Source organism: Rhipicephalus microplus, chromosome 2 (genome assembly GCF_043290135.1).
Source record: "Rhipicephalus microplus isolate Deutch F79 chromosome 2, USDA_Rmic, whole genome shotgun sequence".
NCBI classification, from domain to species: domain Eukaryota; kingdom Metazoa; phylum Arthropoda; class Arachnida; order Ixodida; family Ixodidae; genus Rhipicephalus; species Rhipicephalus microplus.
The window spans coordinates 225,055,041-225,080,868 of NC_134701.1; the positions used below are offsets into that span (position 1 = coordinate 225,055,041).

The 25,828-nt window shown below is 46.2% G+C and overlaps 1 protein-coding gene across 1 annotated transcript; it reads left to right on the forward strand.

Annotated features, from left to right (window-relative positions):
- The first annotated feature begins 3,828 nt into the window (after nt 1-3,828).
- LOC142787276 (uncharacterized) lies at nt 3,829-25,110 on the forward strand. Its single transcript, XM_075884737.1, has 3 exons — nt 3,829-4,155; nt 19,367-19,508; nt 24,700-25,110. Exons 1-3 carry the CDS (start codon nt 3,839-3,841, stop codon nt 24,739-24,741), a joined length of 501 nt encoding a protein of 166 aa, XP_075740852.1. The 5' UTR covers nt 3,829-3,838; the 3' UTR covers nt 24,742-25,110.
- Nucleotides 25,111-25,828: the final 718 nt, after the last annotated feature.

Consider the following 25,828-nt stretch of genomic DNA (forward strand, 5'->3'; position numbering starts at 1 on the left):
AGTTAACATTGCCCTAAAAGTCAATCTACTAGTAGGAAGACGTTTGTAACGGATGAAGAATGGCTAGATAGAATAACGCGACAAACGCTGTTCGATAACTAAAGGTTTCATCTTGGTGAACTTACAAACTTAAATCGAGTTGTATATGCGGCGTTGCTAGAATAAGACGTACTGAGATATATACATCACTTGTTTTGTAAAGTCAATCAATGCGTTTTCAATTTATTTCTTCTCTGAGATAATCTCGTTCTTGGTGTTCTCTATTCTTTACTAGGCACATAGAGATGTTGTATGCATGCCGCTGTATGATACGCTCATCATGATGATGGCTTTAAAATAAAGGAAGAATTTGTCTTCTATCCTAGAGGAATTCAGAACCAGTGGCTACCATACGTATATTCATGTTTACAGACAGAGTACAATACTTGACGCCAACACTGTGATCCATTGATCCTTGCACTTATGCGGGACCTAAGTATCGGTTCGACAACTGCTTAACATTCTGTTTTTACGATGGCGAGAGCTATGGCGTCGGCCAGAGAGACACTTAGTTTTACGGTACAGCCTACCATCTTGTGTTTATTAAATGTTTCAAGCTCTTTCTACCTAATTTTTTGTGTGTGATGACAGCAACAAAACAGCGAGGCATACATTGCGACGCTTGGATTTTAGTATTTGTATCACAAGCTTTCTCGAGTCTATTTTTATCGGTGCTCAATTCAAAATTTTTTTACGATATATGCCTTCACACAGTAAGATATTCCAAGGTGTCGCCAAACTGGCGCTGCTGCAGCTAGGAACGTTGTCTATGCGCGAAATAGGCGGCTTGGCTCTGCGAGACTTGGGCGTGGCATTTTGTGTGTGTTTGTATAATTGCATTTTTCTAATAAACTGGCCCATTCAGCGCTGCTGGCTTACTTTTTATGGATACCCTGGAGGTGGAAGGCCCGACAGCCCGTGCAAGGTCCCAAAGAAATCGGTATGAAACTACCCAAAAACCACCCCTAATACGTGTGGGCAGGTTAAGGTGTTCAAATGCACAGATGCTCAATCGGCACGCTGAGCCCACGTACTACTTTGTGCTTTTCACTGCATGCCTGTCATGTCGACTTGCTGTCACTTTTTATTTATTTATTTTCAAATACTGGCGCCCAATTCAGGGCTACTGCAGGAGTGGGGTACAAAAATATATCAACAAAGTCTAACAACTATATCACAACAATTTCCTTATAGATAAATATTGTCGCTTCCCACACACAACCGTGCACAGAATGAGAGAAAAAAAATCATATCACTCAAACGACTCTGAAGAAATCAGATATATTCATTTCACGAAGAAAGCCAGGCAAATCATTCTAGTGAACAACTGTCCTTGGAAAAAAAAAGCTAAATTTGAACCTGGTAGTTCGCGCAAAAAAGTCTTAATGTTAAGATTGTGACCTCTTCTCGTTGGTGGAGCACAAGCATACACGACGTAATTGTCAATAGATAACTGGCATGACGAATGAACGTAAAAGCGCAATAGTTTTAGTGAGTCGATATCACGCCTATTAACAAAGGTGTTAATTTCAAAGATTTTATTGCAGATGAGGGAGAAAAATCATCGTCATAGCGATTAAAACTGATAGTAACACATTTTGTTTTTACAGATTCAATTTTATATACATCACATACTTTTTATGAATTCCAAACGCACGAAGTGTACTCTAATATAAGACGAATGAGTGTTTTGTACATTAGCAACTTAGTAGATTTCGGAGATGTAGCTGTCGTACGTCTTAAGTAACCTAATTTTTCAGCGCTTTAGATGTAGTGTAGTCTATGTGGTGTGTCCATTGCATGTTGTGAGTTGAGATAACTCCAAGATATTTGTATGCTTGTGCCCGGGGAATTGCAGTGTTGTTGAAGTAGTATGCATGATGCCAACGAAAATGGCTGTTCGTGAATGACAAAACTATGGTTTTTTGGAAGTTTATGCGCATCTGCCAATCTGGGCACCATGAACAAAAATGCGAGAACGAATCCTGAAGTGTGTGTGATGTGATCATTAGGAGAGGCGATTTCCTGATGAAGTACACAGTCGCCTGCGTAGAGACGAACTTGGGACCTAGTACTGCTTGGAAAATCATTTATAAAAATTAAAAATAACAGAGGGCCCAGAGCGGAGCTCTGTGGAATGCCAGATGTAGCTTTAACTACTGAAGATGGTTTGGAAGTGAATGAAACTAATTGAGAGCGTGAGTTTAGAAAGCTTGCTATCCAGTCAACCAATTGCGGATTATTTAAACTGACCTCTCATTTATATAGAAGCTTGCTGCGAATAACGGTGCCGAATTCCTTTGAAAAAATCTATAAATAAGGCATCAATTCGATAAGGAATGTTTAAATCACTCATAATTTCATTTGAAAATTCTACAAACTGCGTTATTGTGCTGTAGCCGCGACGAAATTCTTGTTGTATGCTGGTCAAAAGGTTATTAGCCTGAGAAACTCAGTTATGTGTTTATGAATGATGTATTCGAGCAGCTTTCCGGTATTGGATGTGAGTGATATAGGTCTATAGTTTGAAAGGAGCTGTCTGTTTTCTGAGATATACAGAGGCAGGACCTTGGCTAACTTCCAGGACTCAGGGACTGTACTTGAAGACGAGGATTTCTTAAAAATGATGGTCAAATAACGTGAGCACCAGAGAGCGTACCACACGAGAATGTTGTTTGGAATATTATCAGGGCCAGTACACTTCTTCGTATCTAACCTAAGAATCAAGTTTAGGGTACCATCTGTGCTAATTGCCACATCATTGATGGACAGCTCTGGGTTATAACTTCTAGACAAAGGGAAGGCATTATACTCGTGCGTGAACCAGTGGTGCTATCTATAATAAAAAAACGACTGTATGGGTATTTGTGTGTCAACAGAAGACCAACATTTTCTAGGGTTAGACTTTAGTAAAGCAGGAAGTTGAACTTGGCAATAAAAGTTTTTAGCGCATTCCATTTTTACACATATCTATCAGAGTGGTATTAAAGCGACTGACAGCATCAGGCCTACTTGTCTTTTTCAAACGGCGCAGACGACGAATGCCACGTGAAGTTCGCAGTATTCTTCTGCAGTATGCAGTACACCTTTAGGTGCCTTCACCTGCCAGCACTAGTTAGGTATAGACATAGGCAGCTTGCTGACGTGACCAAGGCGCCACTGAAAGTCCCTCGTTCACACCTGCTACCTTGTGATTAAAGCGCATGCAGGTGTGCGCTGGTTGCTTTTGTTCGTTTAAGTGAAACTTCTAAAGCGTGAACACCATACGTCCTCTTTCGTTCTGATATAACAAGAGACAGCATCTTTTAGGTCTGCACTTTCTTACCGTGGTGCCTGTGTACGTGCTTGTGCAAGCTGTCTACGTTTTTCTAAGGCAGGGTGTCTTGAACTGCCCGTAGCTAGAAAGGGCTGCAATAGCGATAGGTTCCCTCCGGATGGGATTTCACGTTTGCACTGAGGAACATAACAGTAGTTTTAAGGATGACGGAACGGTGGATGCCATTTTTGAAATATAAAACTTTAATTCTACGGTCATGTTTTAACACATGGTTGCCACGTAGTTACCATCCAAGGAAGTTCTTAAGGCAAGTTACGTCTGTGTAAATTAAGAATATCTTATTTAAAAATAAAAGAAATATATAAAACAGTGATACGCAGGCCTGCCTTCTTCTGATAAGCCCACGGGCTGCGTGCTTCAGAACCCTGCAATGAGGCCTCAAACAATATGGTTCTTTTTTTTATTGGGGTAGGAGGAAGTTGTTCACAGTTGACTCCTGGCGTCTTGCAGGCATATCTCCCCATGTCAACAGCTGGCCCTGCGGATGCCGCGGCCAGTGCAGCAGCCGGACTCACTGGAGGGGCCGGAAGCAGCAGTAGTGCGGCAGCTTCTGCCGAGAGTGGGCTGCACGCCTCGCTGGGGGCCGACGAGGTGACATCGGCTGGAGAGTTCAGCCGCGGTGCGACCGGAGAGGCCTCGGGGGGCGACATGATGAGCGGCGTGACCCGAGTTGCCAATATGGGACAGCTACAGCACATGGTGGGACCACTGGACAACGTTCCCTACTACATGCCTTTCAACGGCCGCGAGAACCACAATGAGAAAGAGCGGAAAAGGAGGTGCGCCCCATTGCATGTCTTACGAGGAAGTGTGAACTTTGTTATGATTCGTTTTTGTAGCGTTAGCTACACTGGTCTCGCTGAGCCAATTTCGCGAGGCACTGGTCTGCGCATGCGCAATGATACTCCACCACCGCCGCGCGCGGCTCGCCGCCGGTGTGCGCGCAATTCGATGCGCTGCGCAGACGATCAGTGGTGTCACGCACCGGAGCCCCCTCGCACTCGGCCGCGGCCGCGCGCGACTCGCCGCCACCGGTGTGCGCTTTCCAGAGGAGTGCCGTCATAGCCTTGATAGACATATGGACGCCGACGCGCGCGCCTTTCCTGTGCAGTCGCCATCTAATACTGCACTGGATAGCGCCTCTGACTGGCGTTTGCCACTGTGGTATAGCCATGGAGAAGGAGAGTGCAAATGCTGCTCAACGGTGCAGTAGAGCGGAGAAGCTTAACTCATCGGATCCCGAAGTAGTTGCCTGGCAAAATAAATATACATGTGTCACATAGTATGTATACCGTGTGTGTGTCATTGGAGCAGCTGTAAGCATGATATCTGGAAAGCTAAGAATAATCAGCTGAACCTTTGCTAACGCTACGTATACCCTGGCATAGCTGAGCTAAGCCACTGCCATTTTTTAGATGCGAAACAGCTCTTTGACCAGCCTGTGTAACGCAGTCTCTCCGTTTGCACCGCTCCCCTCCGCGCAGGTGTTGGAGTGGTGCCAAGTAGCTCACGCCCTCCTAGCAGTGCGCGTTGACGTCTCTCTTCCTTGCCTGCCACGCGCTCGCCGCGTGTCAGCTCTCTCCGGTTCCAACCTCTCCATTCCTCGCAACGCTCGAGCCCACTTTTCAGGTGGGCGTAATCTCACCCGCGCCACCTCTCTCCATCTGTCGGCGACAAGAATCTGCGAGGCAGCGCGCGCACCTCGTGAATCTCGCGGCGCCGACAAGGTGGACAGCACGCCGCTGCTTGCTACGCGATCGCGCCGACGGGCGGGACGCCGTCATGGCATGCTTCCCGCTAGTGCGCGCGTACCTTTCCTGGCTGTCCCCGGCGTTGCGAGGGTTCGCGAAGCTGATAGCGTTCGGCAGTGGAGAGAGATAGAGAAACAACTTTACTTGAGTGTAAAAAATTCAACAGAGGAATGGCGGTCAGGCCGTGCCTGGAGAGAGTGGTCAGGAGATTAGGTGGGGGTGAATCTTCGGTGCAGTTCCATAGTATATGAGAGAGGAAGGCGACGGAGCCACGTTTTGAGCAATGCGGACTGAACAGATCAGGGTAAATGTGAGCATATACCCCGCGGGTAAGGGAACGAGCTTGTTTGAAGGCGGCGCCATGTGATTTCTTGTGGTTTCATGTGTTTGGGATGAGGTGGTCGTTTTGTTTGACGCGCGAGGCGATAGTGCTGAGCAATTTCGTGAAATGAGGGGCTGGGCGATATTCTCTGGGTTCGTGTCGGGCCTACCGATCGGTCGACGAATTCTCGAGCTTGTCGGTGGGCGGCCTCGTTCCCTGGATTTCCCGCGTGTGCCAGGACCAAGATGAAAAATATGGGAGGCGGATTCTCGTCTTCGAGGTAGGCGAGGGACTCGAGGAGTCATAAGGTACCAAGAGCAACGGTGCCGCGAGCGAAATTGAAGATAGCGGTTTTCGAGTCGCCGAGGATTGCAGTGAACCCTGAGAACACCGCGAGAGCTATGGCTGCTTCCTCGGCTTTGTCGGGGTGGAGGGCACGGACAGAGCCTGCTACTCGCAAGATTGAGTCGGTGTAGAGGGGGGTGCGAGCAGTTATTAGCTAAGTGCGTACGCGCTTGGTTGAGAGGGGTACCGGGCCGCGTCCGCGTAGGCCACATCGCGCCGCGAGGCGTAGTCATCGTGTAAAGCTTGGGCTCGTGCTCGCCATCTACCGTCGTGGTGTCCTGCAAGCATGTTTTTTCGACAGGGGTTTGATTATAAAACGTCGACGTAAGGACGGAGGTATAGAGACCGGGTCTGCGTCTGATGGCGAGGCGGTGAGTCCTACGCGAGCGAGTATCTAGCTCCTGGTCTTACTACCGCGAAGTCTCTGAAACTGTGCTGTGCGATGCGCTTCGACGAGTTTGTCGACAGTGTTGTGGATACCGAGGCTCACTAGATTTGACGTAGAGGTAGTACGAATGAGGCCAAGAGCCATTTTGTACACTTTGCGAATACGTCGGTCCAGTTAGTCGCTCTCGCATCTAAGTAGCCGCAGGTATGGTAGCACGTACGTGAGATATGACGAAGGCGTAGATAAGTCAGAGTAGCTCATTTTCTTTCAGGCTTTGCTTTCGAGTGGACACGTGAGCAATGAGGCGGGTTGTTTGAGTGACGTCAACGATGAGGCGCTCTTAAGCGACGTTGTTCCGTTCTTTTGATTGAATGAATAGGCCTAAAGTGCGCATGTGGTCAACTTGCGGCACGGCTACACCGTTGACATAGATGTGGATGGCCGGTCGGGAAGGGTACTTATTCCAACGGTGGTCGGGAGGGCGAAGCAGCAAGAGCTCCGACTTGCTTTCCGAGCACGTGAGGCCTGCCTGCGTCGCGTGGCGAACGACGGTGTCAGCCGCACGTTGGAAGGTCTCCTCTATCGGGCCGTCTGAATCCGTAGTCGTCCACAGCGTGACGTCGTCTGCATAGATGCTATGACGAAGGCCCGGGATCCCATCGAGTCATAAAGGCGCAGCGTGCGCATAGCAAGGTTAAATAAAAATGGAGACAAAACCGCTCCTTGTGGGGTGCCTCTGTCTCCGAGTGTGAGGTATTAAGAGGAGGGGGAGCCACTGGCTAACAATATTTAAATGGTGCGGTTTGAAAGGAAGACACATTCGTAGTTATACGTACGTTCACCCGGGTCACTGGTGGCAAGGTATCTGGCGATGGCTTCGTGTCGCACCGAGTCGATTGCCTTATGAAGATCTAGACCGAGTACGGCGCGAGTGCCGGGCTTCGTTCGGGTACGAAGGTGGTCGTGGTGTATTTGCACTAGCGCGTCTTGCGTCGATAGGTGGACGCAGAAGCAGAACATCGTGGAAGGGCGATCATTTTCTTCAGCTTAGGTCTGTAATCGGGCAAAGAAAACGTGCTCTATTAGCTTGCCAATGCAACGTGTGAGCGATATGGGGCGTAGGCTGGCGATGTTCATCTTCTTGCCTGGTTTGGGGATAAATACAAGCCTCGCGTGTCTCCACTCTTGTGGTATGTGGCCCAAACGCCAGCACTCGTTAGCGTACCGCGTGAGCGCAGCCACAGATTTCACGTCGAGATTTCGGGGGGACTTGTTGCTTACACCATCAGGACCACGCGCCAACGTTGTGCGAAGTCTGAGCATTGCGGCGTAGATTTTCGCCTCCGTAATATCTTCGTCCAGTCGGGAGCTTGTTTGCCGCTGTATGGGGAAATGCGCTCCGGCGGCGCGTTCAGCCGGGCGAGGTTAACGTAACGACCAGCCAACTGTTCGAGAAGCTCAGCGCCCGTGCCAGGGTAACGATGTAGCAGCTGGTGAAGCTGTTTTTGTGCAGACGACTTGGGCGCACAGGGATCGAGCAAGTGTCGTAGTGGGTGCCACGTTATCTTGGGGCTCATCTGTCCGTTGAGACTGTCACACAGCTGACCCCACTGCGGTCTCGCAAGGGCAAGGCTGTGGTTTTCAATTTCGCGTGCGAGCGCTTTGATGCGGTGGCGTAATTTCTTGTTGTGACGCTGCCAGTTCCACCTGCGCATGGGGCCAGCGTGTGCGTCCCGTATGTAGAAAAAGCGAGAGTGCGTTGTGGGCAAGTCAGTGGTAGTCTTGACTTTACAGGCTGTGACTTTCACCTGCTCTTCCAAGAAAGAGATCCATTCATTATGTCCATAATGGTGTCGGAGGCTTGTTCTTCATGCAACTGGCAGAATTTCGGCCAATCGGTAATGCGAGCTGTGTGTTTAGGCTTCTTGCTGAGGCACGTTTGAATTGTTATCGTGAGGATGTTGTGGTCACTGCCCACTGAAAGGCCCGTGTTGTCCCAAGTAGCACGCGTAACGTTCTTGCACTGTGTGAGGTACGGCGACGTGTCGCGGCACACACTGTTGCCTTTGCGTGTGGGTGGCTGCTGCGGATCGTTAAGCCGGGTAAGGCGAAAGTCTTGTACTTTGGGGGTGCTGACACACTCTGTAAAGTTGTTAGAGCTGCGTGTCGCACGTGTCTCGCCCAAAAGCCGCATTTGGTGTTACAACCACCGGGCCATAGATGGCGTTGTATTCGCGTTGAGCACCATTATCATCAGCATGGTTGTTACAGCGGTAGCGCCTGCGGTGACCCCTGGCGGAAGAAAGCCTTGGTGGCTGGCGAGAGTTGAGCGAGTCTCTTCAGCGCGTGGTGGTTGCCGCGGACGGTTGTATCTAGCGTGGGTCCTCGGCGCGTGGTACGGTGGCCGGCGCGCCGGAGGCCCTCGTGTTAAGTCAAGCGTTGGCAACGCCACCTTGGCTGTGTTTTTGTGTTTGTGATGTTATTGCGTGTTTGTCATGTTATTGTATGTTTGTCGCGTTTTGTGTTTGTCATGAAGTGTATGTCAATATTGTGTGCGGATGTCCTAGTATGTGGATCACGATTGATGTATCGATTCGGCGGACGATATCGTAATTGTAAATTAGTTAAGGGAGGACATGCTTCTTAGAGCTCTCTCATTTATTTTTGAACCAAGTGTGACAAAAGTTGGCATGCCTACTTAGTTTGTTCTCTGGATTCTAAAAATGTACTTACATTTTGTCTAGCTTCATTAGTTCAATAAATAATCAAGATAACAATTTCTATTGTTCTTACCATAATAGAAAAATAACCACCTGTCAAAAATTTTAAATAACATAGGGATTGACAGTAGAAAGCATAAGACATGCAACATAAGCACTTTTTTGAATGGGTCATTATTTCTTACTTTACAGTACACTAAACTTCACAGCCCTGAATGTCGCCATTGTGTGGTCACAAAAAAGACTAGTTTGAAAAACTTGCATCAAGAGAAATCAAAATCTGCTTCCTATGTTGTGTGCTCCAAGCATATAGCTTCATGCTGCAAAATAAAATATTCTGCTATCTGTAATAGTTTTAGATATATTGCAGTGATTTTCATGAAAGGTGTACAAAATTGCCATTTTGTGAAAATGAAGAAAAGGAAGAATTCTAACACTTTTAACTGTAAAAATGTATGCACTTATAAATACATAGCCATAGACATATAAATGAATGCTACAAAGCCTAAGTAGTGTAATGCTGCAAGCTGATCGAAAATTGAACAAGTACTTCTCGAATTACAGCACAGTAAAGTTCATTGCATGTAACCAAATACAGAAATTTTCATACTAAAATAAAAAAAAATGGAGCTGCCCAATCAAAATAGGCTTCCAGCATTGTTTTTGTGCACATTTAGCTACATTGTGTAAACACAATTACAGCTCTAGCTGTCCTAGGTCCACTATTATTTAACAAGCAAAAGAAAGTGGTCAAAATCTGTGCTTCGAGAATAATGCTGGTAAAACTTAATTTCGCCGTTCCTAGGGAAATATATCATGGCACACATACTTTTAGTCAGTTAATATGCACCGGGAATGTTACAGGACTGATTGTTTGTACGTGTGTCATTTCTTCTCGTCCTGTAGCAAGTTGTCGCCGCGTGCTCGTCTGCCGCGAGGCCGCTTGTCAGTTCGGTGACTGTACTGACGGCGATGTGCGACAAATGTGCGTTCGTCATCCACGATTCGTCGAATAACGCAGCGGTGTTTTTGTCTTGTTCAGAATAAGCTACCCGTAAGTGTCGCGAACCAAAGTTGCTCCCTCGCTCATCAATTTCGAGGCTACACGAGTGCCGAGGTGTTAGTTTCCTTTTCACGTAAAGACTGCCGCATTTTCCAGCGGAAATCGCGACAGCGTTGCGAACACGTCGTTAAAAGCAGTCTACCTGTTGCCAGTAGCCTCCATTGCGAGGGCCGCGAGCATATTCACTGCGAACGGATTAACTTTCTGTTGTTGGTCGACGCGCGGCGTACTCCACTCTGACGACCCGTCCCGCCGTTCAAAGTCCTTTCGTCAGGCGGGGAGAACCACAACATCGGCGGGTTTAGCGATAAGACTGCACTTCCGTTCCGTCACTACAAAGATTGATATATCTGGTAGCTTCACTTCTGCTTTTTATATACTTGCCTTCTTCTAACTGATGAGGCTGCAAAACGCAGCCGTTCTCAGTAACGTTGTCGGCAACCAACGGGCTCGTACGTGAGTTAGGCCTGCACCGGTGACTCGGCGACCGCCGTTGACCGCGTCGAGTTCGTTATCCTCGTTGTCCTGAGCCATAGCGGGGATCTTTCTGAAGTTTACAGCGAACGAACCACCGCCACACCCGCTTCACAAATTACTGTAGCACAGAACTTCTTTACTGCCGCAAGCAGTCAGTAGCACCATGACAAAATGGCGCATGTCCGTGCGCGTCACGATGGTGAAGCAGATGCCGAAAGCGCCCTTGACCAATCGGATGCCTAAATCTGGTCACGTGCCCCAAGCAGCCAATCGAATTGTGCGCTAGTGCTTCTCGATGACGCGTTTTTGCTAAAAAGCCAATGAGCAAGATGAGCCAGAGGTGGCGGGTAATTGAAGATGAAGAACGACCCTTCCAAACAAGACCAAGATGAACACGATAGCTCGTGTGTAACGGCAACGGTTTGGCGCGGAAAAAAGCGCGATTTTAGCGTCAATTCGCGCCCACATTCATCTCACAGGGATGTTATAAATTGATTTTGCACCAGAAATAACGACGTGAGAAGCGAGAAACTTCTCAGATAAGTGCAAAAATAGGCGCAGATTTTGAAAATGTCAGCTTCAAAAAGTCGATTTTTTTGCGATTTTTGGCCTTCTGAGACCCGTGTCCACCCTTAAATAATTGTGTGTTGTTGTTTCGTTTGTACCGACACGTCTGCTGTGTCCTTTCGCTCCAAGAGCGTGGCACTGACCCGCCCATTCGAGACCCCACAGCACTAACGACTATAGCTTTCTGCCTTTCGGGTCCGTGGCGTGTAGCTCCAGTCGGAATGTCGTGCGTTAAAGTCCTGGAGCAAGAGCAGCTGCGCGTCTCTGACGAAAGCGATTGTCTCAGCGAAGAGGCGAGAGAAGTCTGCCACTTTCTTACGGGGCGAACTGTACACATTCAGGACGAAGAGCGACTTGGCTGTGCCTTTGCGTGGTAGAATCTTTACGATCATATGCTGAATGCCCGTTGCTTAGAATTCGTGCTGTACAGCTGTGTGGCTGCTGTGAACGGGCCTGAATGTGCAGGGGGAAGCATGCGTATCAAGCTGACGATAGGCCACGTAACTGGGGAGGGTGAAGAGAGCAGACGTCTCTTGCAAAGCGATAACATCCGGGGTCGGTTCCATCGCCTGCGGATTAGCTTGCAGTTTCTGCGCAAGATTCTGCAGGTGACTCCGTTTCTCGCGGTACCCCTGTAGTTACACTGTCATATGGTCAGCGTGGGACACGCCATTATTAAGCCATTGCAGGCTTGGGGCCCGCCTGCTGCGTGGCAGGTTGGCAGAACGTGGGCGGATGCTGACGGCGCTCAAGCCATGCATGGATTTCGTGGGGGAGGGGGGTGGACTCCGTGTAATTTTTGAGAGCATTCAGTGAATTATTAGGGACCTCCATATAACTCTTCAGGGTGTTTAGTTCGTGTCCGCAATGGATTGTTGCAGAGTGTTGAAACCGACTTGGAATTTCGCGCATAAGGTCGTGAGAGCCGCAGATACAGCTTTAGAGACCGCCGTAGTGATATCAGTTTCGGCATGAAGCGACGCGGTGGAGGTGTTTGCTTTGCGCTTGCCCGTGGGCTGCGATTGCGGCTGGGGTGGGGAAGAGACGGCCTCCATCGGTTGCGACGTGGACGCGGCTGGTTGGTCAAGGGTTCTGGCTAGCTTTGCTTCTAATGACTGTATGTATTGTGTAAGGTTTGCTATCTGGGACATTAGTTTCGAGAGTTGAGACTGCTGCGAGGAAAGTTGTGCATTAAGTAAGGAATTCTGCCTGACCAACTCCCTCACCTGTGGGTCCTGCTACGACGTCGGTGACTCTTTGAGCGACGCTGGGGGTCCTTGGGCCCAGGCAAGCTTCCTAGGACCATGAACGGACGATGGCTGTGACAATCCCTTGGACGAACCGGGGGAGGAGGGGAAAGGCGACGAGGGCGAAATGGGGTAGCTAGCAGAACGGGACCGCGATGGGGACTTGGACCGTGACTTGAACCTAGACTTGGACCGGGAACGGCCACGGTTGCAGGGTCCGGAATGGCCGGTCTGTTGCTGCTGCTGCTTCTGACTGAGAGGCGGGTACGACTGCTCTTGGGACGTTGAGTGATTGGTGCGAAGGATTGATGGCTGCTGTGGTTGTGGCTCTTCGTCAGGTGCTTGCGCCGGTGCGTAGCCGGACGGGATAGGCTTCTTAACTAAATGGTATTTGCAGTTCGAACTGTTCGTTGCGTGACTGCCCTTACAAACGATGCAGCGGGCATGGCATGTCGGTTGGGTGCCCTGTGGAAACAGCGGGTGTTCCTGGCCACAATGCACACAGTGGTTGCGTTTTGGATGAGGGCAAACGTCAGTTCGGTGACCCACCATGCGGCACTTAAAGCATGCTTTTACTCGTGGGTAGAAGGGGTAGAAGAGGACAGTGTAGACGCCGTGATAGAAGACCCATTGGGGCAAATAATCTCCAATCATGGTGACGAGAACGCGGCTGGTCTGCCTCATGCGATTGCCACCTCCGACAAGCATAGTTGGGTTGCTCTCTTGCTAGTCCTTCAAAATTTCTGCCTCAGTAAAGGTGTCATGGGCTTTGAACTTGATGCCACGAAATGCATCGTTGGGTGGTGGGGTGTAAACGTGAAATTCGATGGTGGTGACTCCGATCTGCAGTGACGTGATGCGAAGGTAGGCTTGTGCACGGCCGGACTCGACGCTCCTTCCGCACGCTCCTTACGGCCTTCTTAATACCGGCGTCGCGCATATATTCTTTTCTGACGCGTAGAGGGCAGCACCACCTCGCTGTAAGCTCCGCCAGCTCCCCGCGTCGCCGACTGCAACTTTTCTTGACTGCGTTCGATGACCTTGGGTAAACAATGCATCAGACACGCTCAGGCACGCTAACTGCACTAGCGTAGCCATGGTTTATTGTTGCGTGCCGCTGTGTAAGTCACAGCAAGGGAAGACACCGGGTGTGTCGTACCACCAATTTCCTAGCGATGAGGAACTGTGTTCGAAGTGGAGGAAAAATGTTTCACGTGAAAACCTCGTCATCAATGACAAGTCCGCATCGAATGTAGTGTGCAGCAAACACTTCACGGAAAATGACTATGTTCCCGGATATCGTATCCGGAAACTGCGTCCAGGAGCCATGCCCACGGTCTTCGATCAGTATCCTTCGTATATGGTCCCGGCTACCAAGAGGCCGCGTAAAGAATTTGCAGCGCCTGGCCCCTCGGCCACCTCGGCTCCTCGACAGCCAACGAAACGGAAAGCGGAGTCATCGCCGTCTACCTACGGGGAGTGAATACATCGTGAACCTCGTCAGTGAGTTTGAGTGTGATGCTTGTGTTACCATGCTGACGACCACGAACAAAGCTGATCCTTTGTATGTTCTGTTGCACAGCCAGGACAAAAGTGCACTCCACTACCCAAACCGTATGTTTTCGACACCGTTGGACAACATTGTTACTTTCTTTGAAAAAGCTGCTAGCAAACTTCCGCGTACAAAAGTGCATGAAGTGCTACAACTTCTGGTTACCCCACACCTCGAACAATGACCCGTCCTCCTCTGCCCAGAGGGTGCAGAAAGCAGCCACGCAAGGCGCACAGCTCGTTTAATTGCGGACAAATTCATCAGACTTCTTCTCGTTAACTACACCAAGCTGGTGAGCGATAGAAATGGAAAACCACTGGCGTATGTGCACAAGCCGTCTAGGAAATATTTCAGACTGTGATGAGTATGTCAATGAGGTTCGCTTTATTTGTACCATGCATTTGTGTTTGTGTTAATTTGTATTGCTAGCGCGGGTTTGAAAGAAAAAGGTATTTGTGCTCACCTCGCACAGAAATTGTTTTTTATTTAAGTTCTAGTCCACCTTACGACAAAATAAATATTGCTTTTTCTCTCTGAATTTTGTGCACTGTAATGGATTACTGTTGCTTGTGACAACACGCGCGTGCGAAAATCCGGGAAAGCTGCCGGAATGATTGCGACTGGGTAAGCGGTGCTCTCAGAGGTCGACTATACCATTTTAACCTCATCACATGCAACGACAGAGCTGTATTGTGTGAATAAAACGTTCATCTTCAAGAATTCAGGCGCCGCAGTTGGTTCTGTTCCTCGTACTCAGCGCTGTTATGATGGCCATAACGCTGTGGCGCGCACACTGCGCCAACGCGCTTGGAGGTGGCGGAGCAACAGTGGTCTAGCAGCGCCACCCCGAACTTGCGGCGGCAGGCAGCAAAACGCCCCAATGCGGAGGCCGTAAGGGGAGCGCCAGAGAAGGAGTCGAGTCCGGCCGTGGCTTGTGCTCGGACGGATTCTCGCACAGTAACGGTGAAGGTGTTGTTTGTGGGGTGAACCCGCGCTTTGTCACGGGACGCTGGTGACGGGTCTGATAGCGACGCGGCCTTCAGCAGGGCTTCGTACAGTTGCCATGGCGGCAGCTCCGTAAAGTCGACGAGAGTTTTTGGCCGTCCCACAATGTGGATGACGTCGGGCGGCGTCCTAGGCAATGGACCGTGTATTCGCAGGGGCGACTGGTGCAGTTTCAGGTCGTCAAGTAGGGGCATCACTTCCTGGGCGCCGTTCAGGTGCGGCACTGCCTGGTGGAGCTCGTGGCGTCGCTTCTACTGGGCGCGAAAACCGGGCGATGGCTGCCAATAGCCGTCCGACAATTCTTCTGCCGAAATCATGGTTTCTTCAACCATGTACTCTATGTCCGGAGCTACCGAGGGCGGCTGGAACGTGGGAGGAAACGCTAAAGCACTGGCAAAAAGCCTACGCGAAAGAAAGCGGGAGCAGGAAACGCACGTCCGCTCTCTTCGAAAGCTCGAGAGGGACTCCTCGGCAGTGGAAAACCAGCGACATCTACAATGCGAGGGAAGAACACTGATCGCGTTCGAGAATACAAGCGGCACGTGGGTAACGCCAACGAGACGCGAGCTAAAGAAGTCGAGCGCAAGCGTCTTCAACGCGTTCCGCCTCCCATGTCTTTGCGTTTTGGAGAAACGTTTACTCGAGTAAACGCTACACCGAGTTTCGCATGAAACCGTTCTTCTAGCACCTGCGTCGACGCCCGTTTCACCCGGCTCAACGCCGTGCGCACCGCTGCTGATTCGCATCTCATCAAGGTTTGTTTCGGAATATATATGGTCCATAGTTTTTTTAAGCCCTTTCACTACCTTCGACAGGTATAGACATGAGAATTTGCATGAAAATGACCAATGACATCTGCACTCGTAGCGTCAACAAAAATTGGTCCCAGACATAACCAATGACAACTACACTCGATATAGTTTTCTATTGACACAGATGAGGAGAAATAATTTTGAATGCTCACTTTTTTGTTTGACACAACGTTAGCGAAAGCCAGCCGTTGAAGCAGTGAAGACAACTATTGTGGGGGTGTTGATTGTACTGCTTTAATTGTGCTGTAGTAATTTTGATATGATTAATGTGAAGGAAGTAAAGCCGATTGAAGGGCAACATGCCGCTGGGAGGAATCGAACCTGCAATATTCGGATTACACGTACGGTGATGCCAACAAGTAGATGAGGGGACGAGCGGTCATTCCTTCATATATCTTGTCGGGTTATTGTGCAGATTCAAATCCTTGTTGTGTTAGTCAGTTCTTATCAGCACAGAGGTGTTGCTTGTTTGTTGAATAGAAGGTTCATGAAAACCAAGGAAAGCACAGGTGTAGGGGACGTTCATTGTACTGAAGTGTGCTGTAGAAATTAGGATGCAGATGTGATGAGGCATTACCTTGTTCAATCTATATCAAAAATAATACAATACACTTGAAACGCGACGCATAACGACAGCCATCTCTGTTTGACTAAGAAACGTATACATGAGCGTTTTTTTAGGTATATATATTTAAGGACCAGTAAATATTTATTAATTATTGCTTTATTTTTAGGTCACTTAAAATATTTTTGTAATTCAGCTATAGTATTTAATACATTCTTTCATTTACTACTTAGCATTTCTGAACATGGCACTCTCACCGGAGTACTCTGGGTTGCTGAGGTATATGTTGATTCGCGTTCCGTGCAATTTCCCTAGTCTGATTGAAGCATGAAGCGAATAGCACTGAAGCAATTGTCTGCTTCACGACCACCGCCCCTTTTTCCACCCACCACCTTTTCTTTATGAACACTTGTCCTACTCTCCTCCAGAGTATTTGATATATGCAGGGCCTCCACAACATATTCACTCCGATATTGAAGTATGACGCTGGACTTCTTGACGATGCAGTTCATCCGCGAATCGCTAATGTCCAACGAATCAAAATGTATATTCGTATTCTGCTCATTCATCGAAAATGTTGATTGAAATTGTGGATTCTGAATTACTTCACTTAAGACATAAATCTCGTGTATTTGAGCGTGTTACGAAACCAATGGGTTCTCCTAATTAAGTCGCATGTTGTATTTGTTATGTTTTCAATAATCTTGGCGAATATCTCGCATACTTATGAAAGCAAGTGGTCTAAATTGACACCTTCATTTTTCTCCAGCGGCGTTCGGTCGGCACCATGCTTCTATAATGAATGTTTTGTGCGCTCCCACCCCATGTTTATGCGTCAAAATTCTTTTGTACTTGTTATTTGTGATCAGTGTAATATTGTAATAATTAGTGAAGATAAACGCGCAATGTTTTATCATTCACTGCACATGTTTTCCCTGTCCTATTCTAAGTTACCTGCTTCCTCAATTTTTTCGTGCCGATGACTTTTTAAAGTACTTAATTGCTTTCTTAATGATCACCATATACCGCCAAGTTAAAACCTTTATTATCACTATCTGTTGAACTACGTTATTGCTTTTTACCTATAGTAAGCTTTCATAACCTCCCGTTATTCTTCGTGACACATTGTGCACTCTGATGTGGTCAAAACCGGGTTTTAATATTTTTCATTTTCACTTTTTCTCTTTAGCGCTTCAGCGTGTGCGCTTGTTTATTTCTGAGGTGTTGGAACAAAACATTGGCTACTTATAGAGTAAACTTTTTTACGCAAATCTACTAACATACTTCTGCTACTTCTGGGCTTGATACTGTGGTTGCCGACCACCCAATTTTTCACGCTCGTTTTCACCCCATCACACTATTGAGATCAGATATAATATACTCTAAATAATAATATCTGGGGTTTTATGTAACAAAACTACCATACGATTATGAGAGACGCCGTAGTGGAGGGCTCCGGAAATTTAACCATCTGGCCTTCTTTAAAGTGCACTGACAACGTACTGTGCACTGGCCTCTACTATTCCGCCTCCATTGAAATGTGACCACCGCCTCCGGGATCAAACCCACTACCTTTGGGTCAGAAGCTGAGACCATAGCCGCCGTTCCACCGCGACGGACCGTATTGCCGCGAACAAAACAATACCGACGGCCAGGGGTTGACTGGAACCAGAGCAACAAAAGTTCTCGTCTTCCTCACAACCAAAACGAGTATGAGCTACAGCAGCACGCGTTCTTTAAGGGTGGTATGCGTCAATATAAAGTACTCCGAGCTTGCAACTTATTGATGGTCCTTGTGACGTACTCCACATAGCGAAACTCTCTTCATCTCCATAGCTTGACGTAGCATTGTAGCTTTGTACACTCACGAGTTTACATCTACTAGCGATCCTACGCCTTCTGTAATGATAGAGAATTCATCAATGTTGCCAGTACTGTTATCAATAAGTAGGACACGAACCATGTCTTACAAAGAAATTTCGTACAAAGTAAGACAAATACATTGCTTTGTTGGCACTGTTCTTGTTTGATCAGTCACAAAATTGTCAGTGTACTTTCTTTAACTTGCTTATTTCTTCGCTACGAACACTAACGTATCATCGATTATACATCATTCGTACTAACAACTGTCATGCCCTTTATCTCTCCACTTTCAACGTTCCTTTTTTACATATGGCAAGCATGTGTCATTTGTCATTTCGTACAGAACGAAAACTATTTTTCTGTACTCATATTCCTTTCGAAGTGACAACATTTCCAGCATAATATCATATATGCCACTCTACATCTATTGACGCCCCATGTATCAAACTCCAATCCAAGAAGCCCGGGCAGCCATCACTGGTCAGTGGATTCGGATGGCTCGAAAGCTGAAGTGAAGCGTGCATACATCTAGCTTTCGCTAAAAACTGCTCAATGAGGGAAGATTAACGTAGCTAAATGATACTGGCCGATGGCTGCACAAGAATTGTCTACGAAACAGCCTTGATTAATGTAAGAGGCACAGACACGTATGCCGTCTACACATGTGCAGAGCCAATGATCGCAGAAAACTTGTGCAGCGAATTAGTGCTTCAAGATAACAGTAAATTTCTTAAGTTCTCACTTTGTCACTATGAAAGCATCAATCGTGCAACTGTGCCGGTTGGGTGGAAGGGAGGGGAGGGTAGCAGCTGGAGCACGGTATTTTTTTTTTCAAATTAATACCACACCTCTCCCCTTTACCATTAGAAAACAAAGTCAAAGTAAAATGCATTATTTTCAGCCTTTATATTATACCCTTGCCCTCTTGCAACAAAGGAGAGTCCTGCTCCCGCTTTTCCACTGGTGGAAAAGCGGGACTAGGACTAAATGCATTGGAATATTCCTGACTAAATGCATTATACATTTATTCCTGCGGGAGCAGGAATAAATGCAGTGTGATCACATTCGTGTAAAAGATTAATCCTTGTGATTGCTTCTTGTCTTTCACCTGAAAAAGTCGCAACGCGAAACATTTTTCCCCGCTCTAAACGTATCTAATAAACGTTAGTCTCTTTAGCCCCGATTCAATCGGACGCATGGACTCATTATCTGTGAAATCAACTGCTCAGTGGCGTCAAATATAGCCCGTGTTACTTTTGTTCTTGAGGTCTGCATGACGTGACATATCAGTGTGCGGGTCTCACTTTGCCCAGGACTCGCATCAAAAATGCCTGCCAGACCCTTCGGACGCTAGTGCCCGGCCTGAGCGACAAGACGGACAAGGCCACAGTGTTTGAGTTCACTGTGCAGTACCTGCTACACCTGCGCAGGCACCTAGGAACAAAGCATGACAAGGTGTGTGCCAGCTAGGCAGCGAAAACTTTCGTAACTCCAATAAATGACAGCCTTACAACTGCTTTGAAGTACTCATACCTGTGCCGTCTCGTACCAAGGTTTCTCGCGAAGCGGTGCTACAGCTAGCCTTTACAGTATTGTTTCAATTCAGAAATTTTTAATCATGCTTAAATTGCAAAAAAAAGCACAATAGAAATATTGTTGCTACCTCGCAGAAAGCACGATAAGTTGTCGAAACTTTGACAACAGCAACGCATCCTGTTCAAGGATTTATAATAACAACATTTGTCGTTTTACGTGCTTAAACAAATCGGTATGACGTAGCGATGCCTGCGAGACGTTTTTCGATGGTGTTAGGAGACGTCAGCTGGACCTTGTCACAGTCATAAGGGATTTGTCATAGTGCGCAATTGACTGCATGTTTAGCACTCGTTTGCTAGAGTCAATATTTTCTTTTTCGAGTGAAGTGCAACAATTCATTTATAGTTGCGAAACATCGTAATATTTTGCTCTCGCCCTAAATACAAGACTTCATCCTACGTCCACTATGCTGTTCGTTATAATAATAATAATAATAATAATAATAATAATAATAATAATAATAATAATAATAATAATAATAATAATAATGAAAACATTCATTCTAACGACGTTTCTTATGCCATTGGTTATTATTTTTTCTTGTATGCCAATGACATAATTATATTTAAGGAAATCCATTCAGATAATGACTGTGGATTGTTGCAGCTAGATCTGTGTTGTTTCTCGGAATAATGTGGCTAATTCAATTTTTCCCTCAATAACTCAAATGGCAAGTTCATGAAAATATCTCGCAAAACAACCATCGCGTCATTTCTATACTCTCTCAATACCGTTTCGGTATGTAAGGTTTGAGAGTTCAGTAACTTTGAGGTTCATATTGATGATATACTCACTTTTTTTGCTTACGCTAAACATGGCTTAATCATTTTTCTCGGCTGTGTTTGCAGAATCTCTCAAGAATTCAGTTCTACAGCCTTCTATAAATTATACACCGCAATATGTTTTCCTCAACTTGAGTATGCATCTGTTATCTGGAATGGTATCGCTAAATCTGGCAGTAACGCCATTGAATGAGTCTAGAAAATGTTCATAAGCATTTACAATCATCGCTTTGCCAGAAATGAGTCAGGATGTTTTTTTTCTAACACTGCCAGATTATTATCTTTCCCATCATTTGACTGCCGACGAAATCGCGTTGACCTCCTATTTCTTTACAAAGGAGTTAACGGTATGCTATCCTGCCCTTTGCTTCTCAGTTACGTAAATTTTCAGATTCCATGCAAGCTGGCGAAGGAGAATCCACCATTTCATGTACCTGCCAAGTTTTTTTAACACACTACTACCCACAGAATGCAAAGCCTATTTAATGTTAACTTTCATGAGCTTGATCTTTTTCACATTCCATTGTTATTGTTTTATCACAACTTCTCACAAAGTACAGATTCTTCCATTTCCCGTTTTACAGGAAGCCTTCCTGACAGTTGTGCATATTCCCGTTTATTTTTCATTGCCATTCCATGATTCGCGTCTTGTCTTTTATAGTTCACATTTTGCCCTATTTCTTTTTGTCTGTGCGTTTTCGCTCTGTTAAATGCGAAGCATTTCTTAGCGAAATTCGGTGATTATCTATCTATCTATCTATCTATCTATCTATCTATCTATCTATCTATCTATCTATCTATCTATCTAATCTAATCTAATCTAATCTAATGTAATCTAATCTAGCCATCTACCACTTTAAGCTCTCCTGGTCGTTTCGATAATGGTATCAATAGCAAACTTGGTATGGCGTAACATGGCTGTATGAAGAACATATTTGACTAGTCATAACATGAAAAATATGACATGTATGTCATGAATGTCATGATATACATTTCATGATCCTGCAGCTCTTGCGGTGGTTTCGTTCACATGGCATTTTGCGAAACATGTATGGTAAGGCGTGATTGCATGGCAAACAAAAGCGACAGACCCTAACATGAAATCATGACATGCGTGTCATATAACAACATGACTATATGCCAGGCTCATGATGCGCTCGCGGCCGTTTTGCTAGCGTCACATATACCGAATTCAGTATTACAGTACCTGAATGAATAACGAAGGTATGTGACTGGTGCCAACATTATAGTCATGAGATGCGCGTCATGTGAGAACATGACTACATGCCACAGTCAAGGCACCAATACAATTCGATGTAACACGGTGCGCGTGCTCGCTGGCGTTCATTTCGTTGCGTCACGCCGGCGTTGTCACGCCAAACGCCGGTCCTGCCATATACTCGCAGGCGCGCGCCGCGCTGTATTGCTATGGCGCGTGCGCGTTTCAGCGCGTCCGGCGTGCCTCCGTCACGAAAGGACGAAATATATAACTGGTGCAAACATGATAATTCTGACACGCGTGTCATGTAAGAACGTGACAACATACCACGCTCATAGCGTGCTCGCGGTGATTTCGCTAGCTCCACATATACTAAACTTGGTATCACGCGACGTGAATAGATGACGAAGCTGAATGACACATCCAAACATGATAATCAAGACGCGGAAGTCATGCACTGCATCATTTACCTCTACCTCGTAACGTCGTGCTGATTTTTAAAGTGACATATCAACATTTCTCATTCGTGCTTCGTATATCATCGATTCCCACTGTACGTGGGATCTGCCATTTTTTACTTGATTTTTTGTTCTGTATGCTTTATTCTTTTGTTCATTGCATTGTTTAAATTTTGCGTGCCTCATTGTTATTCCAGGGCAAGATAACGCAAGAATTATTATTATTATTATTATTATTATTAATATTATTATTATTATTATTATTATTATTATTATTATTATTATTATTATTATTATTATTATTATTATTATTATTATTATTATTATTATTATTATTATTATTATTATTATTATTATTATTATTATTATTATTATTATTATAGGCAGGATCTCACAACAACAATATGATTACGAGAGACGCTATAGAGGAGGGGTGCAGAAATTAACGTGGACTGTTATCATACGGCGCGTGAGCTTCTGGCGCGTCGTGTCCATCGAAGTGTGATCCACTGTTTAAGAAGCCATGACACGATTACCCAACAGTTTGTGGTTTCGTTGAAAACTACAAATATAGGGTCTATTACGCCTATACAGATGTGAAAAGTGGACCGTAATAAAGTAGCTCAGTGCAAAACAGGCCCTAAATGTCACCGTCTGTATATCCCGCCTAGCGCCGGTGGCCGCCATGTTGCGATTACGTGCGCGACGTCACGTGCAACAAGGAGAGGTGCCATCGTCTTCTACGGCAATTTCAGCCGCTGCAAATCGTTTAGTGTCGGCGCCTAGCGGTAGAAAGCTAAAATATGTTGACTTTATGTGGAGCTCACGACAGAACCGTATCGTCCGCTGAAACGCAGATGTTCGCACAGCCAGCAGCTTGTTACGTCATAGCTCACGAGTTTGCTAGTGTTGCCCGACTGCCAGACTGCTCGCGCATTTGTAAAAATTAAAGGCTCGACCAACTGCGCCGAAACTTCCCCAGCTTGTTTGTGAACGCACAAGAATTAACCCGCATAACAGAGATAATGATCCCATGCAACACACTACGTAACGCCATTGCTTCCTGTTCAGATCGAGGAAAAATTCGCGAGAAACTAACCCACCATTTTGTCCAACAATAGGTGCCTACAATAGCATGATGAATTGTCTTGTGTACGCAATGCTACATTTGTGTCGCTTTTGATTTGTTTTTGTTACTAATTAAAGATATTTTACTTTTGCGAAGCCTGTGCATCTTCTATTTTTTCTAATATGTGCCTACCAAAAGATACTGAATTTTTCTCGATGTACGTACCCAATGCTAAATTTATTTTGTTCCTCTTATTTTGTTTCCTTTGATTTGTTTACGAGTATTATATTATAAAAACAATGTTTAGAAACCTGCGTATCCCCTCCTCCCCCCCCCTTCTCTTATTTAATGCATTTGGGCCCTTAAGGCATAATAAATGAAATAAAATGAAATAAAAATCGGGTGTCATGGATCCTTTGAAAATATAGCCCGCTTAGGTCGGGCTCCTGTGCTTTTGCAGCCTTAAGCCCCAGTTGCCCATTCGTCGAGCCTGTGGGCCGCGTAGCCATACCGGAAAATACGCTATGGCTCGGCGTTCATTTCCCAACCTTCTCTTCAGGCGCTTAGCCCGAAAGTTTGTTCTAGGTGGGGTTGGGGGGAGGGGCACTTTAATATTTGGAGGGGCACCTCAGAAGAGAGAGGCACAGCATGCACGTGCCACCCCCCCCCCCCCCCCAGAGTGCCACCCCCTGGCTACGCCCCTGCTTCTCTTACAGAAGTGCACTCATTGCGCTGCGTTCTAGCAGATTTATTAAAGCACGTTGAACAGCTGCAGGTGGCCAATACTTACGGAGCCTTCTACAACGGCGTCTTTGATAATCATGTAGTGGCTTTAGGACGTTAAGAGTGGCAACTATTATACCGTGTTTTAGCAGCTATCTTCACAATCAGGATGCATAATAAAAATAATGATAATGTAAAGGCCAACATCAATGAAATTCTCCGCGATGTATAGCATATCTCAAATAGTAAATACACGGACGCCATCTTCCAAGCATCGAATATTTAATAATTATAATGTAAAGGCCAACATCGATCAAATTCTACACCATGTAAAGCATATCTAAAAATGTAAATACAGGGGCGCCATCTTCCGAAGATTGAATATTTGAAAGTGAGTGTTTGGATTACAGAGTGCTCTAAGATATGAAATTTTGGCTGCGCAACTTTACAAAAAGAGGAAAAAAATCACTCACATCATTCGTCACCGGATTTTACACATGAGACAGCTTGCGCAGCTAGTTGGCCTCTAAGACTGCCAACTGCTTTCGGTGCGCCTACGGGATCGCGGAGGCTACAGTTTGGAAACGTAAATGCCGATAACCATCAGGCACAATGTCGGCCTCCTTAAGATCTGTACAAGCGCTGACAATGAACAATGATTCATTCGCCAGCCTATCTTATTAATCTTGGCAAGATAGTTTCTGTTGTAGGTGGATGTTGGATGTGATTTAGACAAGGTGAACCATTGTTGCAGATGGTATACAAGGAATCTTTAACCGAAATGTTTCCTAATTTTCAGTCCATTTCTCAGGAGTTCATGGAGAAGTACTCACCCTACTAAGAAAGCAAACGTCTCAGGCTCGATACAACAGCCAGCAGTCCAAGCAACAACCCAGGTGCAGAGAAGAACACATCGCAGTGCACTACCGCTGCAAGCACCCTCGTGAACCAGCCCACCTGACTCGAACGCGAGGAGAAGCTTCCTGTTTGTGCTTTCAGACTGAAGTATCAAAGTCAACATTGGTTTGACTTGTGTGACCCAGCTGAACTCTTACTGTAGTTTTTTTTTGTAATGTCTTTAAACCTCCTGGGATGTTTTGACCAGTATTTTTTTTGGTAATGTGTATGCAGCGTAAAACTTTGTGAGTACATGTTCCTGTGTTGTACATGCGATGCTGAAAAAAACAAAAGTTCAACCTTTTCTTTCTGTAAAGCTGTCGTCTTCTTGAGTCATAAGCGCGGCACGACGAGGCACATGTCTCGTGTTCTTGACAAAATAGATCAGATTTCGACGCCTGCTGGGGCTAACGAAATTCGCTCGAATGTTATGCCACACAGATGGCGTGATCCTCCTGTAGGGAACTATGCGAACGACGACGAAGCAGCATGAAACGGCAAGCCACAGCGTTGGTGCACGCGCGACCCGAGCTTGCGTTTGTTTTGTATTTTCGGCCTGTTGGCGTTCCTCGCTCTTCTGGCGTTCCTCGGCCTTCCAGTAGGTCTGTACGTAAATAAACTGCGTGACACTCCATCCAATACTGGTGCATAAACATTGCATGGGATATGCCATCTCGAAATAATTTCGACAGGTTCTAATTGTGTCTAACGTGCACACTATCTTAGGAGCAGCCCACGCACACGAACCCACGAGCTCTGTGTTGGAGTATGGTCTGCGTGGCAGAAATATTCTGTGGAATCGTTGCCGGCAGTTTAGCGTAATGAATAAAGCTGTAATCAATAAAGCCAATGGGATTCAAATTACACAATGTCTGCATATCCCCTTATGTGATACGTCCCATGCAAACATGAAAAACGAGCCTCATTTCAAGCCAGTGATGCGACATTGTGTTAAAACAATTTGGGCGATCATTTATCTGCCGCCACACAATGACCGTTGCAATATGGCAGATGGAATGTCGAATATTCAT

Excerpts from the sequence above, each read along its gene's own strand:
- LOC142787276 (XM_075884737.1), top strand. The coding sequence starts at position 3,839 with ATGTCAACAGCTGGCCCTGCGGATGCCGCGGCCAGTGCAGCAGCCGGA. Across the intron at positions 4,156-19,366 it reads GAGAAAGAGCGGAAAAGGAG|GACTCGCATCAAAAATGCCT; the intron begins GTGCGCCCCATT and ends CACTTTGCCCAG. Across the intron at positions 19,509-24,699 it reads TAGGAACAAAGCATGACAAG|TCCATTTCTCAGGAGTTCAT; the intron begins GTGTGTGCCAGC and ends CCTAATTTTCAG.